The following is a 16,574-nucleotide window of genomic DNA, read 5'->3' as shown; positions in this document are numbered from 1 at the left end:
AATTTTCTATTTTATTTTATTTTTTATTTTTTATTTTTATTTTTTGAGACGGAATCTCTCTGTCGCCCAGGCTGGAGTGCAGTGGCCGGATCTCAACTGGCTGCAAGCTCCCCCTCCCGGGTTCACGCCATTCTCCTGCCTCATCCTCCCGAGTAGCTGGGACTACAGGCGCCCGCCACCTCGCCTGGCTAGTTTTTTTGTGTTTTTTAGTAGAGACAGGGTTTCACCGTGTTAGCCAGGATGGTCTCCATCTCCTGACCTCATGATCCACCCGTCTCGGCCTCCCAAAGTGCTGGGATTATATTTTATTTTATTTTTAGTAGAGACAAGGTCTCACTATATTGCGCAGGCCGGTCTCTGACTCCTGAGCTCAAGTGATCCTCCCTCCTCAGCCTCCCAAAGTGCTGAGATGAGATTACAAGTATGAGCCACCATGCCCAGCCTCTTATTTTTACTTATGCAACTAGTAGAGAGATGAAGCCTCTTTGTCTGTCCATCGGACTCAATTCTTCTGGATACTTTTCTGCACCTCTCCATATTTGTTCCATTTCTCAGAATGCCCTTTCTGACCCATGCCCCAGCTTCCTAATGAACTTCTATCTTCGAATTTCAGCTCAAATGCTGCTTGTTTCTTGAAATCTTCTCTGACTGATTCATTTCCTCCCTTCTGGAAGGAGTGTTTGCATATCTCCTTACAGAGCATCATGTGTGTCTCTGTTGTGGTTAGCTTTTCTTACGATGATTTGTTTGGGTCTCTTCCTTGCCATATTCTGAGCTAGCATAGGATCCTATATTACTTTCTGGAGGACCTGGCAAAGTTATTCAATAAATGCAGAATAAATGCATTGCAGTTCTTGCTCTTGTGTGTTTCCCAAATTGTTTATCTTCTGTATTTGAAGTTAAACATTGCTAGATCATCTTCCATTTAAATACTTGTAATTTTTTGTTTAATTTTTAGTTATGCTTTTTTTTTTACTATTTGTCACATTCTTTATAAAATAAAAATTATATGTGTAGAGTATAATATTAGATTCATCACTGTCCTCCAATCCTCCAATCCATGCTACCCTGAGCCCCTTCCTTATCTTCCATATCCACTTGAAAACCCACAACTCATAACCTCTTTCACTGACCAGGTTCTACTTCTCTCTACCTTACAAGAGATGCTTTTTTCAACATGCCCTTCATCTCATTCATTCTGTATGTATTGGGCTACTATTGCGCCGAGTTTCTCCTCCTTTCTGTATCTTCAGTCACTCCAGTGAATTCTTCCCCTCAGCAGGTAGATACATCTCAAATCTCTTTAAATAAAAAAAATATCTCTTAACCCACACATGTTCCAATATCTCTGTTCTTCCTCCTTCTCTATGCAATAAAATAATCATTACCCACAGCCTTAATCTCACTTTCTATTGACTCCTGAAACTAATGTATCACCTATGATCATTGCTGGGGCCAATATTCATTTCAGTCTTCTTACTGTTACTCTCAGCTGCATTTGACTATTTTGGGCATGGCCTTATTTTTGGAACTTTCTTCCTCCTGGATGTTTTATACATCCATGTCCCTTCGTGATTTTCTACTTACAAATTGCCATCCAATCTTTTGAGTCAACTCTATGAGTTCCTCTTTTCCTACTTGCTGCTTAAGTGTTAATATTTTCCAAGGTTCTGTTCTTGGCTTTCTTCTCTTCTCACTTTGCATACCCTCCACAGGTAATTTTCTTCATATACAGGACATCAACTACCAAGTGTGCTGAAGCTGGTGCTGAAGTTGGTATGCCCAAATATCTGCATCCAGTCCAAATAAAACTCAGCATTCCCAAGTGCCCAATATGTGACTTGGGAGTCATTCCTGACCTTTCCCTTTTTTTATCTCTCATATCTAATGTTTCACAGCTGATGAGGAGATGGAAGCTGAAGCCAAATAGTTTCTTTCTCCCTACTTTTTCCTCCCCAAGGAAAGTTGAAGAGCATTCCCTTGTGCACTCCCTTGCAGGAGAAATATTGCCAAAAGTTGCTCTGGTTCAGGAGGATATATTTGGCATTGGCCTTGTGAGGCCAGTGTACATCAGTAAAGTCTTTTGAGGATGCATTTTTCCCTCAGGACTATAGGCTCCCTGGGAGATCCCCCATATATCATTATTTTGTCTTGTCTTCTCTCCTCTGCTTTGCACTCCCATACCTTTCCTCTTTCTTCTCTTTAATTCTTTTCCTCCCTTCTCCCATCCCCATAGGTGTGACCTTTCTGCATTTTGAAGAAAGATTTATATTTTTGGGTGGACTAGACAGATCTTTCATTCTACTTTTCTTGTCGATTTTTAAGATTGAACTTGCCTAGCAAAAGAAACTTCTTTTGAAAACAAGTAATTCATAGGACCACTTGATATGGTTTGGCACTGTGCCCCAGCCAAATCTCATGTCGAATTGTAATTCCCAATGTTGGGGGAGGGACCTGGTGGGAAGTGATTGGATCATGGGGGCAGATTTCCTCCCTACTGTTCTTGCCATAGTGAATGAGTTTTCACAAGATCTGTTTGTTTAAAAGTATATAGCACTTCCCCCTTCACTCTCTTTCTCCTGCTCTGGCCATGGTAAGACATGCTTGCTTCCCTTTCACCTTCTGCCGTGCTTGTAAGTCTCCTGAGACCTCCAAGCCATGCTTCCTGAACAGCCTGCAGCACTGTGAGTCAATTAAACCTCTTTTCTTCATAAATTACCCAGTCTCAAGTAGTTCTTTATAGCAGAGTGAGAGCAGATGAATACTGAAAACTGGTACCAGAGAAGTGAGGCATTGCTATAAAGATACCTGAAAATGTGGAAGCAACTTTGGAACTGGGTAATGGGGCAAAGGTTGAAACAGTTTGGAAGGCTCAGAAGAAGACAAGAAGATGAGGGAAAGTTTGAAAAATTTGCAGCCCGACAATTTGGTAGGAAAGAAAACTCATTTTCTGGGGACAAATTCAAGTAAAGAAGAGCAGAAAGTTAATAGCCAAAAAAATGGGGAAAATGCCTCAAGACATTTCAGAGACCTTCATGGCAGCCTCTTCCATCACAGCCCTGGAGGCCTAGGAGGTAAAAAATGGTTTCATGGGCCAGGCCCAGGGTCTCGCTGCTCTGGGCAGCCTCTGGACATGGTGCCCTCCATTGTGGCTGCTTCAGCTCCAGCAGTAGCTAAAAGGGGCCAAGGTACAGCTTGGACTGTTGCTTCAGAGGGTGCAAACCCCAAGCCTTGGAAGCTTCTGTGTGGTGTTGGGCCTGCAGCTGTGCAGAAGACAAAAATTGAACTTTGGGAGCCTCTGCCTAGATTTCAGAAGATGTATGAAAATGCCTGGATGACCAGGCAGAAATCTGCTGCAGGGGTGGAGCCCTCATGGAGAACCTCTACTAGGGCAGTGTGGACGGGAAATGTGGGGTTAGAGCCCCCATACATAGTCCCCACTGAGGCACTGCCTAGTGCAGCTTTGAGAAGGCTGCCATCCTCCAGACCTCAGGATAGTAGATCCACTGACAGCTTGTGCTGTGCAACTGGAAAAGCTGCAGGCACTCAATGCCAGCCTGTGAAAGCAGCCATGAGGGCTATACCCTGCAGAGCTGATGGGGCAGAGCTGCACAAGGCCTTGGGAGCCCACCCTTTGAGTCACTGTGGCCTGGATGTGAGACAGTGAGTCAAAGGAGATAATTTTGAAGCTTTAAGATTTTATGACTCTCCTATTGGGTTTCAGACTTGCATGGGACCTATAGCATCTTTGTTTTGGATAATTTCTCCCTTTTGGAATAGGGTCATTTACCCTATGAATGTATGCACATTTTATCTTGGAAGTAACTAACTTCTTTTTGATTTTACAGGCTCATAGGCAGAACGGACTTGCCTTGTCTCAGATGAAACTTTGGACTTGGACTTTTGAGTTAATGCTGGAATGAGATATTACTTTGGGGGACTGTTGAGAACGCATGATTGTGTTTTGAAGTGTGAAAAGGACATGAGATTTGGGAGGGGTCAGGAGCAGAATGATATGGTTTGGCTCTACGTCCCTACCTAAATCTCATGTAGTTGAGTTGTAATTCCCAGTGTTGGGGGAAGGACCTGGTGGGAAGTGATTGGATCATGGGGGCAAACTTCCCCCTTGCTGTTCTTGTGATAATACGTACTCATGAGATCTGGTTGTTTTAAAGTGTGTAGTACTTCCCCCTTTGACCTCTCTCTCCTGCTCCGGTCATGTAAGACATGCTTGCTTCCCCTTCACCTTCCACCATAATCGTAAGTTTCCTGAGGCCTCTGTACTCATGCCTCCTGTAAGGCTGTGGAACGTTGAGTCAATTAAATTTCTTTTCTTCATAAATTACCCAGTCTCAGGTAGTTCTTTATAGCAGTGTGGGAATGGACTAATTCACATCTCTACTGTTTTTTGTCTCAAATTCTTCAGATAGAAATAAAATGGGTCAATTTTACTTTGTTTTCTGTGTCTATATTTTTATCTGGGAACCATGTGGAGAGCTAAGTGGCAAAAATAGGATTCAATTAATCACGGATCTCTGATCAGTATAATATTAATTCCACTATCTTTCTCCTTTTACCAGAAGCCACCAACTATTTTTGATTCTATATTCTAGTTATTTTAAAATTATCCCTTTGGTAGGTTATAAAAATGATCACTTTTTCTTGGTAGCCCTTTCATCAAGAGATACAGTCTATTTCCCCATTCTTTAATTCTGGGCTGGACTTGTGACTTGCTTTGGCTCATAGAATGAGACTGACACATACAACAGTGTGCATTCTGAGGCTGGATCTCAAGAGACCTTGCATATTTCTTCTTGATCTCTTGTAGCTTCCACTGTACGAACAATGCCTGATCATTCTTCTAGAGGATGAGAAACCACAGGGATCAAAAAGGAGCTGTTCCAGCTGAGGCCTTTAGCTTAGCCAGCTCCCACTTGACCAGCTATTAATAGTCAACCACAGATGTATGAATCAGCAAGTTGAGATCAGGTGAGCCTGGCCCAGATCAGCAGAATTCCAGCCCAGACCATACTGATGGCCTGCAGAGTCTTAAGCTAAATCAGGGTTTCTCAACCTTGGTAATATTGACATTTTGGACTGAATAATTCTTGGGGAGAAGGGGTACTTTCCTGTGCACCATAAAATGTTTAGCAGCATCCCTGGCTTCTAATAACTAGATGACTACAGCATCCTCACCCCCACTGTGACAACCAAAAATGTCTTTAGACATTGCCAAATATATCACCCACTTCCCCACTTCACTGGTTGAGGACCAATCAGCTAAATAAGTGGTAGTTGCTTTAAATCTATAAGTTTTGGGGTGTTTTTTGTATGCAAAATGCTAATTAATACAGATCCCTTTTTTCTAGCTCTACTGACATTTTCCTACATTAGGTTCCTATAACTTAGCCACCTGCTCTGGCTGTGATCCTCTCAATATATTCCCTTTATCACCATATTGTTCAGAGTTTTTTCTACAATCTTAATTGATCATTCTCACAATAGAAAACAACAAAAGCATGAGTAAAACAAGAATAAATAACAATGACCAACATGTCTTTTATGACCTTAAAGTGTGCATTAGTTTTCAAACTAAAATTAGTAGTTATCTTTTAAAAGTATAGTCTAACCATGAATTTATCATAAAATGTTATGGCAAGCTAATGGAATCATTTTTTAGTCCAAAGGAAAGTCGGATGGCCATGAAACCAATAATCTGGTAGCAGAGACATCAATGGGTCTATAAGTCTGTGACTGCATATGCCAAATTTTTGGTATGTATTGCATTCCTTATTATTTAAGTCAGTATATATGAACTAAATCTGATTGTTTGAGGTTTTGTGTGTAATATTTTCTCTTATTTTGTAATATTGACAATTATATCATTGTGTTAAAATAATGACATTAAATTAATTTAAATATATTTCATAATATATACCTTCGACTAAATCAGTGTGAATTTCTCCCAGTCCAGCCCATATTAATGAAATTCTAGCCAGGAGTGGTGGCTCAAGCCTGTAATCCCAGCACTTTGGGAGGCCGAGACGGGTGGATCACGAGGTCAGGAGATCGAGACCATCCTGGCTAACACAGTGAAACCCCGTCTCTACTAAAAAAATGCAAAAAGTTAGCCGGGCAAGGTGGCGGGCGCCTGTAGTCCTGGCTACTCTGGAGGCTGAGGCTGGAGAATGGCATAAACCCGGGAGGCGGAGCTTGCAGTGAGCTGAGATCCGGCACTGTACTCCAGCCTGGGCGACAGAGCGAGACTCCCTCGAAAGAAAGAAAGAAAGAAAGAGAGAGAGAGAGAGAGGGAGGGAGGGAGGGAGGGAGGAAGGAAGGAAGGAAAGAAAGGAAAGAAGGAAAGAAAGAAAAGAAAGAGAAAGAAAGAAAGAAATTCTATTATGTCTTTGCTATATCTATCTGTAGAATAAGGAAAAATAATTTTCTCTTAACCCTTAGTCTAGCCTCCTTTGTTTCTAGCTAGCTATCTAGCTATCAATCAATCATATATCAAAGAATCAATTTCCTAGATGCTCCAAGTATTTATAAACCTTATCTTGCATGCCAGAAGTGGGGGAATCGGGTAGTTTAGAGGTTATTTATGCTCTATGTCACTTCTGTTTTATATGCATACTTACAAACAGAAGACATGCTATAAATTTTCTTCTTCTGACTCTGAGACTCCATTATACTTGCTTAGGTTCTTGAGAAACAGGAGGATGCCCTCTTGAGGTAGTTATTAGTGCTGTACTCTTTAATGTTTCCCTGGGCACATAGTATCATACTTTTCATCCTCATTGTGGCTGAGTAAGGCCCTGTGATTGGTTCTGAATAATAAGTTATAATCAAAAAGTAGCATGTGATATTTCCAGGGCAATCATTTAATAGCCAAGGTGAGAACCTTCAGAATTCTCTTTTCTCTCATTTTAATATTTGTGATGGTAAGTGTTCCCTGAATGAATATTATGAGCAGAGTAGGTGAATGTATAGATTGAACAAGAAACAAGACTTGATTACTTTAAGTCAATAAGATTTTGTCACTGCAGCATAATGTGGCTTTTCTTGCCTGATAATATCTTTATTTCTGCAAACTAATTCTTCAGAAATCTGCCTTTTCTCCTAATGGTAAATTTGTTTGAACAAGTAAGAAGATCATCTGAAGGCCCTCACTGGTTCTTTAGTCAGTAGTCTAGAGGCTCCATCTTGGTCTTCTTTGGTATATTTGAAAGCACACCTAACCTGCCAGTCTACCTTTCTATCCACTTCCACAGGTTTATAAAGTCTCCTGAAATGTTGAAAATGTCTTAGACAAATGCCCATCATCTAAAACTCTATACCTATAAAAAGTACAATGGAGAAAATCTGCCCCCACCATCAATTTTTTTTTTTTCAAAATCCTTTCATTTTACCTAACAAAAGTTTCTAAAATTCCAGTCTGTTTTACCTTTTCTTGAAACAAGAGGGGAGAGAATAGTATTTATTTCATTTTATGACCCCAAATTTAATAAACACCCTTTCTTCCTCCTTCAGTCTTTTTATTTCTGTTAGCTGTCTATCAGTGTGACTTTGATCTTGATACCTGACATGTCCTTTCACCTAGAGAAGGTGAAAGTAAAATGGGGATAGAGATTGGGGTAACAACAGGTGCTTTTTCTAACGTTTTCTACTGAGGGCACAAACCATGCCCTGATTTTTTTAAAAAAAGCTATTAGAATTGGTATTCACATGAAGTCCGTTCTGATGTCATTTATGACAGTTGGAGTGTGATAATCTGTCGGTTTTGTGATTCCGGGGGGGTTATATGCCTTCATGCTGACAGGAAGGCTAAAGAAAGCCTTTCTTTCTACTCTTTCTATTTAGCTTGAGCTGAGTGACCCAACAGAGACCAATGAAAGCAGAGAGCAGAAGAGAAATGGGGTGGGATTATGGGTCACAGGTAATGAATAGAGAAGGAGTAACATCAGTACAAAGTCTGTAGCTTAATAATTTTCACTAACCACAGTGGCAGCTCTGAGATGAGTTTATTTTGAAAATTCAAAGTTGAAGCCTCTTTAATTCTGAGAAAGAGGAAATTTCTTCAGGATATGTTATTCATTCCTTTATGGTTTGAGTTTAGTTTAGTTTTGTTTCAATAGTTCCCTTTTATGAAGCATAAGGCTTCTTCTTTTTGTTTTTTTAAATTCTGGGAAAGGCTGGTGTATAAATAAAATGAAATAGTTCCTATATCTCTTATTGACAGGTTAAATGACTGGGAATGTTCAACTGAAAAACATTCTGGGGCTCTATTTTGGCTCAGTGGTGACAAAATAGCCATGATGGCCTAGGGCTTAGAAGCTTTAAATTTGGTATCCTTGTTCTAGGAAGTATGTAAGTAATAATCTCTTATATTTTTGTACCTTAAGGAAGAAAAGGGAATATATATTCTTTTCTCAAAGTATAATATTTTTCGCTTTAAAGTCTTCATAGAAGGAGCTCTCTGGGCATTGGACATTCTCATTTCTTACAGGTTTTTAAAATTTTGTTTTAAATTGACAAATTATAACTGTACCTATCCATGGGGTACATAGTAATATTTTAATACATTTCATTTAACATAATGTCCTCCCACTTTATCCATGTTGTAATGAATAACAGAATTTCATTAATTTCTATGGCTGAAAAGTATTCCATTGTGCATACATACTACATTTTCTTTATTCATTTGTCTGTTACTGGACACCTATGTTAATTTCTAATCTTGGCTATTATGAACATAGTGCTGACATAACATGGGAATTTAGATGTCTCTCTGATATAATTACCATTTTCTCAGAGAGAAATATTTAATAGGTACTTATAAATCATATTTTTGGTGGTTGCAAGATAAGCCGGTGGATCCCCAACCATGTAATTATTACCTTTCCTTTGGATAAATGCCCAGCCCTGGGATTGCTGGATCATATGGTAGTTCTATTTGTCATTTCTGAGGAACTTTCATTCTGCTTACCATAGCGGTTGTACTAGCTTAGATTCCCACAGTGTTTAAGAGTTCCCTATTCTCTGCATCCTCACCAGTATTTTTTTTTTTTTTTTTAATGTTTTTGTTGTTTTGATAATAGCCATTCTAACTGGGGTGAAATAATACCTCATTGAGGTTTTGATTTCCATTTCCCTGATGACTGGTGATGTTAAACATGTTAAAATATATTTGTTGACTATTTGTTTGTTTTAATTTGAGAAATATCTATTCGGATCACTTGCCCATTTAAAAATCAGATTGTTTGCTTTTCTTGGTGTTGCAATGTTGGAGCTTGTTGTATATTCTGGATATGAATCCCTTGTCAGATGAGTAGTTTGCAAATACTTTCTGCCATTGTGTGAATTGCCTTTTTACTTTGTTGATTGTTTCCTTTGCAGTGCAGAAGCTTTTTAGTTTGACATAATTCTACTTGTTTATTTTTGTTTTTGTTGCCTATGCTTCTGAGGCCTTCTTCCCAAAATATTTTCCAGACTGATGTTCTGAATCATTTCCAATGTGTTTTCTTCTAGTAGTTTTATTGTTTCAGGTCTTACATTTAGATCTTTGGGCCATTTGAGTTTTTTTTTTTATAGGGTGAGAGTTGTGGTTCTAGTTTTTCTGCCATTTCTCCACACCATTTATTGAAGAGACTGACCATTCCCCAGTAGGTGTTTTTGGGACCTTTATCAAATATCACTTGATTGTAGATACATGGATTAATTTCAGGGTTCTCTATTTTGTTCCATTGGTCTATGTGCCTGTTTTTATGCCAGTACCATGCTGTTTTGGTTACTATAGCTTTGTAGTATATTTCCAATCTAGTAGTGTGATATCTCCAACTTTGTTCTCTTTGGTCGGGATTGCTTTGGCTGTCTGAGATCTTTTGTGGTTCTTTACAAATTTTAGAATTTTTTCTATGCCTGTGAAGAATGTCATTGACATTTTGATGGAGATTACATTAAATCTGTAGATTGCTCTGGGTAGCAGTGTCATTTCAACAATATTGATTCCTCTGATCCATGAGCATGGGATGTCTTTCCATTTGTTTATATCCTCTTTAATTTCTTTTATCAGTGTCTTGTAGTTATCCTTGTATATGTCTTTCACCTCACTTGTTAAATATATTCCTAGGTATTTTATTCTTCTGTAGCTATTGCAAATGGGATTGCCTTCTTGATCTCTTTTTTAGCTAGTTCATTGTTTGCATACAAAAATGCTGCAGATTTGTATGTTAATTTTATACCTTGCAACTTTATTTAATGTGCTTATTGGTTTTAAGTTTTTTTGTGTGTGTATGTGTAGAGTCTTTAGGGTTTTATTTTCTTTTCTTTACTTCACTTTATTTTATTTTATTTTATTTATTTTTTTATTACACTTTAAGTTCTAGGGTACATGTGCACAAAGTGCAGGCTCGTTACATAGGTATACATGTGCCAGGCTGGCCTGCTGCGCCCATCAACCCATTTTTTACTTTAGGTATTTCTCCCAATGCTATCCCTGCCCCCCGCCCACCCCACAACAGGCCCCAGTGTGTGATGTTCCCCACCTTGTGTCCAAGTGTTCTCATTGTTCAATTCCCACCTATGAGTGAGAACATGCAGTGTTTGGTTTTCTGTCCATGTGACAGTTTGTTCAGAATGATGGTTTCCAGCTTCATCCATGTCCCTGCAAAGGATATGAACTCATCCTTTTTTATGGCTGCATAATATTCCATGACATGTATGTGCCACATTTTCTTAATCTAGTCTGTCATTGATGGACATTTGGGTTGATTTCAAGTCTTTCCTATTGTGAATAGTGCTTCGATAAACATACGTGTGCATGTGTCTTTAGAGTAGCATGAATTATAATCCTTTGGATATATACCCAGTAATGGGATCACTGGGTCTAATGGTATTTCTAGCTGTAGATCCTTGAGGAATCGCCACAGTGTCTTCCACAATGGTTGAACTAGTTTACAGTCCCACCAACAGTGCAAAAGCTTTCCTATTTCACCACATTCTCTCCAGCACCTGTTGTTTTCTGACTTTTTAATCATCTCCATTCTAACTGGCATGAGATGGTATCTCATTGTGGTTTTGATTTGCATTTATCTAATGACCAGTGACGAGAAGCATTTTTTCATGTGTCTGTTGGTGGAATAAATACCTTCTTTTGAGAAGTATCTGTTCATATCCTTTGCCCAGTTTTTGATGGGGTTGTTTTTTTCTTGTAGATTTATTTAAATTCTTTGTAGATTCTGGATATTAGCCCTTTATCAGATGGGTAGATTGCAAAAATTTTCTCCCATTCTGTAGGTTGCCTTTTCACTCTGATGGTAGTTTCTTTTGCTTTGCAGGAGCTCTTTATTTAATTAGATCCCATTTGTCAATTTTGGTTTTTGTTACCATTGTTTTTGGTGTTCTAGTCATGAATTCCTTGTCCATGCCTATGTCCTGAATGATATTGCCTAGGTTTTCTTCTAGGGATTTTATGGTTTTATGTCTAACATTTAAGTCTTTACTCCATCTTGAATTACTTTTTGTATAAGATGTAAGGAAGGGATCCAGTTTCGGCTTTCTACATATGACTAGCCAGTTTTCCCAGCACCATTTATTAAATAGGGAATCCTTTCCCCATTGCTTCCTTTTGTCAGGTTTGTCAAAGATCAGATGGTTGTAGATGTGTGGTGTTATTTCTGAGGCCTCTGTTCTGTTCTATTGGTCTATATGTCTGTTTTGGTACTGGTACCATGCTGTTTTGGTTACCGTAGCCTTGTAGTACAGTTTGAAGTCAGGTAGTGATACCTCCAGCTTTGTTCTTTTTGCTTAAGATTGACTTGGCAATGTGGCCTTTTTGTTTTGGTTCCATATGAAGTTTAAAGTAGTTTTTTCCAAGTCTGTGAAGAAAGTCATTGGTAGCTTGATGGGGATGGCATTGAATCCATAAATTACCTTGAGCAGTATGGCCATTTTCACGATATTGATTCTTCCTATCCATGAGCATGGAATGTTCTTCCATTTGTTTGTGTCTTCTTCTATTTCATTGAGCAGTGGTTTGTAGTTCTCCTTGAAGAGTTCCTTCACATCCCTTGTAAGTTGGATTCCTAGGTGCTTTATTCTCTTTGTAGCAATTGTGAATGAGAGTTTGCTCATGATTTGGCTCTCTGTTTGTCTGTTATTGGTGTATAGAAATGCTTGTGATTTTTGCACGTTGATTTTGTATCCTGAGACTTTGCTGAAGTTGCTTATCAGCTTAAGGAGATTTTGGGCTGAGACAATGGGGTTTTCTAAGTATACAATCATGTCATCTGTAAACAGAGACAATTTGATTTCCTCTTTTCCTAATCGAATACCTTTATTTATTTCTCTTGCCTGATTGTCCTGGCCAGAACTTCCAACACTATGTTGAATAGGAGTGGTGTGAGAGGGCATAGGTGTCTTGTGCCAGATTTCAAAGGGAATGCTTCCAGTTTTTGTCCATTCAGTATGATATTGGCTGTGGGTTTGTCATGAATAGCTCTTATTATTTTGAGATACATTCCATCAATACCTAGCTTATTGAGAGTTTTTAGCACAAAGGGCTGTTGAATTTTGTCAAAGGCCTTTTCTGAATCTGTTGAGATAATCTTGTGGTTTGTGTCAATGGTTCTGTTTATGTGATGGATTACATCTGTTGATTTGCATATGTTGAATCAGCCTTCCATCCCAGGATGAAGCCCACTTGATCATAGTGGATAAGCTTTTTGATGTGCTGCTGGATTCAGTTTGCCAGTATTTTATTAAGGATTTCTGCATTGATGTTCATCAGGGATATTGGTCTAAAATTCTCTTTTTTTGTGTGTGTGTCTCTGCTAGGCTTTGGTATCAGGACGATGCTGGCATCACAAAATGAGTTAGGGAGGATTCCCTCTTTTTCTATTGTTTGGAATAGAATCAGAAGGAAGCGTACCAGCTCCTCTTTGTACCTCTGGTAGAATTTGGCATGAATCCGCCTGGTCCTTGACTTTTCTTGCTTGGTAAGCTATTAATTAATTTCAGAGCCTATTATTGGTCTATTCAGAGATTCAATTTCTTCCTGGTATTGTCTTGGGAGGGTGTATGTGTCCAGGAATTTACCCATTTCTTCTAGATTTTCTAGTTTATTTGCATAGAGGTTTTTATAACATTCTCCGATGGTAGTTTGTATTTCTGTGGGATCAGTGGTGATAGCCCCTTTATCATTTTTTAATTGCATCTATTTGATTCTTCTCTCTTTTCTTCTTAATTTGTCTTGCTAGTAGTCTATCAATTTTGTTGATCTTTTCAAAAAGCCAGCTCCTGGATTCATTGATTTTCTTGAAGGGTTTTTTTGTGTCTGTATCTCCTTCAGTTCTGCTTTGATCTTAGTTATTTCTTGCCTTCTGCTAGATTTTGAATGTGTTTGCTCTTGCTTCTCTAGTTATTTCAATCGTGATGTTAGGGTGTTGATTTTAGATCTTTCCTGCTTTCTCTTGTGGGCATTTAGTGCTATAAATTTCCCTCTACACACTGCTTTAAATGTGTCCCAGAGATTCTGGTATGTTGTGTCTTTGTTCTCATTGGTTTCAAAGAACATCTTTATTTCTGTCTTCATTTCATTATTTACCCAGTAGTCATTCAGGAGAAGGTTGTTCAGTTTCCATGTATTTGTGGGGTTTAGAGTGAGTTTCTTAATCCTGAGTTCTAATTTGATTGCACTGTGGTCTGAGAGACAGTTTGTTGTGATTTCTGTTCTTTCACATTTGCTGAGAAGTGCTTTACTTCCAACTATGTGGTCCATTTTGGAATAAGTGCAAATGTGGTGCTGAGAAAAATGTATATTTTGTTGTTTTGGGGTGGAGAGTTCTGTAGATGTCTATTAGATCTGCTTGGTGCAGAGCTGAAGTCAGGTCCTGGATATCCTTGTTAACCTTCTGTCTCGTTGATCCATCTAATATTGACAGTGGGATGGTAAAGTCTCCTAATATTATTGTGTGGTAGTCTAAGTCTCTTTGTAGGTCTCTAAAAACTTGCTTTATGAATCTGGGTGCTCCTGTATTGGGTGCATATAAATTTAGGATAGTTAGCTCTTCTTATTGAATTGATCTCTTTACCAATATGTAATGGCCTTCCTTGTGTCTTTTGTTAGTTTAAAGTCTGTTTTATCAGAGACTAAGATTGCAACTCCTGTTTTTTTTTTTTTTTCTTTCCATTTGCTTGGTAGATCTTCTTCCATCCCTTTATTTTAAGCCTATGTGTGTCTCTGCATGTGAGATGGGTCTCCTGAATACAGCACACTGATGAGTCATGACTCTTTATCCAATTTGCCAGTCTATATCTTTTAATTGGCACATTTAGCCCATTTACATTTAAGGTTAATATTGTTATGTGTGAATTTGATCCTGTCATTATGATATTAGCTGGTTATTTTGCCTGTTAGTTGATGCAGTCTCTTCCTAGCATCAATGGTGTTTACAATTTGGCATGTTTTTGCAGTGGCTATTACCAGTTGTTCCTTTCCATGTTTAGTGCTTCCTTCAGGAGCTCTTGTAAGACAGGCCTGGTGGTGATAAAAATCTCTCAGCATTTGCTTGTCTGTAAAGGATTTTATTTCTCCTTCACTTATGAAGCTTAGTTTGACTGGATGTCAAATTCTGGGTTGAAAACTCTTCTCTTTAGCAATGTTGAATATTGGCCCACACTCTCTTCTGGCTTGTAGAGTTTCTGCTGATAAATCTGCTGTTAGTGTGATGGGCTTCCCTTTGTGGGTAACCCAACCTTTCTCTCTGGCTGCCCTTAACATTTTTTCCTTCATTTCAACATTGGTGAATCTGACAATTATGTGTCTTGGGATTGCTCTTCTCAAGGAGTATCTTTGTGATATTCTCTGTATTTCCTGAATTTGAATGTTGGCCTGCCTTGCTAGGTTGGGGAAGTTCTCCTGAATAATATCCAGAAAAGTGTTTTCCTACTTGATTCCATTCTCCCCGTCACTTTCAGGTATACCAATCAAATGTAGGTTTGGTCTTTTCACATAGCCCCATATTACTTGGAGGTTTTGTTTGGGACTTTTTATTCTTTTTTCTTTCAACTTCTCTTCTCACTTTATTTCATTCATTTGATCTTCAATCACTGATACCCTTTCTTCCACCTGATTGAATTGGCTATTGAAGCTTATGCATATGTTACATAGTTCTTGTGCCATGGTTTTCAGCTCCATCAGGTTATTTAAGGTTGTCTCTACACTACTTAATCTAGTTAGTCATTCTTCTAATCTTTTTTCAAGGTTTTTAGCTTCCTTGTGATGGGTTCAAACATCCTCCTTTACCTTGGAGAAATTTGTTATTACTAACCTTCTGAAGCCTACTTCTATCAGCTCATCAAAGTCATTCTCCATCCAGCTTTGTTCCCTTGGTGGCAAGGAGCTGCGATCCTTTGGAGGAGAAGAGGTTCTCTGGTTTTTAGAATTTTCAGCTTTTCTGCTCTGGTTTCGCCTCATCTTTGTGGTTTTATCTACCTTTGGTCTTTGATGTTGGTGACCTACAGATGGGGTTTTGGTGTGGATGTCCTTTTTGTTGACATTGATGCTATTCCTTTCTGTTTGTTAGTTTTCCTTCTAACAGTCATGTCCATCAGCTGCAGGTCTGTTGGAGTTTGCTGGAGGTCCACTCCAGACCCTGTTTGCCTGGGTATCACCAGTGGAGACTGCAGAACAGCAAATATTGCTGCCTGATCCTTCTTCTGGAAGCTTTGTCCCAGAGGGGTACCTGCCTGTCTGAGGTGTCAGTTGGCCCCTACTGGGATGTGTCTCCCAGTTAGGCTACGTGGTGGTCAGGAACCCACTTGAGGAGCCAGTCTGTCTGTTCTCAGAGCTCAAACACTGTGCTGGGAGAACCACTGCTCTCTTCAGAGCTGTCAGACAGGGACGTTTAAGTCTGCAGAAGTCTCTGCTGCCTTTTGTTCAGCTATGCCCTGCTGCCAGAGGTGGAAGCTGCAGAGGCAATAGGTCTTGCTGCTCTGCGGTGGGCTCTGCCAAGTTTGAGCTTCCCTGGCTGCTTTGTTTACCTACTCAAGCCTCATCAATGGCAGATACCCCTCCCTCAGCCAGGCTGCTGCCTCGCAGTTTCATCTCAGACTGCTGTGCTAAAGTGAGCAAGGCTCTGTGGGCGTGGGACCTTCCAAGCTAGGTGTGGAATATAATGTCCTGGTGTGCTGTTTGCTAAGACCATTGGAAAAGTGTAGTATTTGGACAGGAGCGCCCCGATTTTCCAGGTACAATCTCTCATGGCTTCCCTTGACTAGGAAAGGGAAATCCCCCCACTCCTTGTGCTTCCCGGGTGAGGCAACGTCCTGCCCTGTTTCTGCTCGCCCTCTGTGGGCTGCACCCACTGTCCAACCAGTTCCAGTGAGATGAACCAGGTACCTCAGTTGGAAATGCAGAAATCACCCATCTTCTGTGTCAATTACACTGGGAGCTGCAGACTGGAGGAGTTCCCATTTGGCCATCTTGGAACAAATTCCCTGTCTTTACGTTTTTCTATATATAACATCATGTCATCTGCAAACACGAACAATTTGACTTCTTCCTTTACAATTTA

At 39.4% G+C, this 16,574-nt stretch overlaps 1 protein-coding gene across 31 annotated transcripts in view; it reads left to right on the top strand.

The window, feature by feature from the left end:
- The first annotated feature begins 2,545 nt into the window (after positions 1-2,545).
- The window catches only part of LOC111526523, a 110,918-nt gene continuing 96,889 nt past the window's right edge, over positions 2,546-16,574 (top strand). For 14 of the 31 annotated variants that reach the window (XR_002726391.1, XR_002726396.1, XR_002726400.1 and 11 more), the window contains exons 1-3: positions 2,557-3,663; positions 4,829-4,989; positions 5,681-5,774. Coding sequence is in view for 11 of the 31 variants with exons in the window: in XM_023192271.1 (XP_023048039.1) it covers positions 5,761-5,774 (14 nt within the window). In the remaining 20 variants the exon portion in view is untranslated. Of the gene's footprint in view, positions 3,664-3,848; positions 3,910-4,206; positions 4,261-4,828; positions 4,990-5,680; positions 5,775-16,574 lie in introns of those variants that run through there. The other 17 variants (XR_002726392.1, XM_023192268.1, XM_023192267.1 and 14 more) reach the window with 10 other exon arrangements.

This window comes from Piliocolobus tephrosceles, chromosome 2 (genome assembly GCF_002776525.5).
Source record: "Piliocolobus tephrosceles isolate RC106 chromosome 2, ASM277652v3, whole genome shotgun sequence".
NCBI classification, from domain to species: domain Eukaryota; kingdom Metazoa; phylum Chordata; class Mammalia; order Primates; family Cercopithecidae; genus Piliocolobus; species Piliocolobus tephrosceles.
Note: the sequence above shows the minus strand (reverse complement) of the source record. Positions and strands in the feature narration are given on the sequence as shown.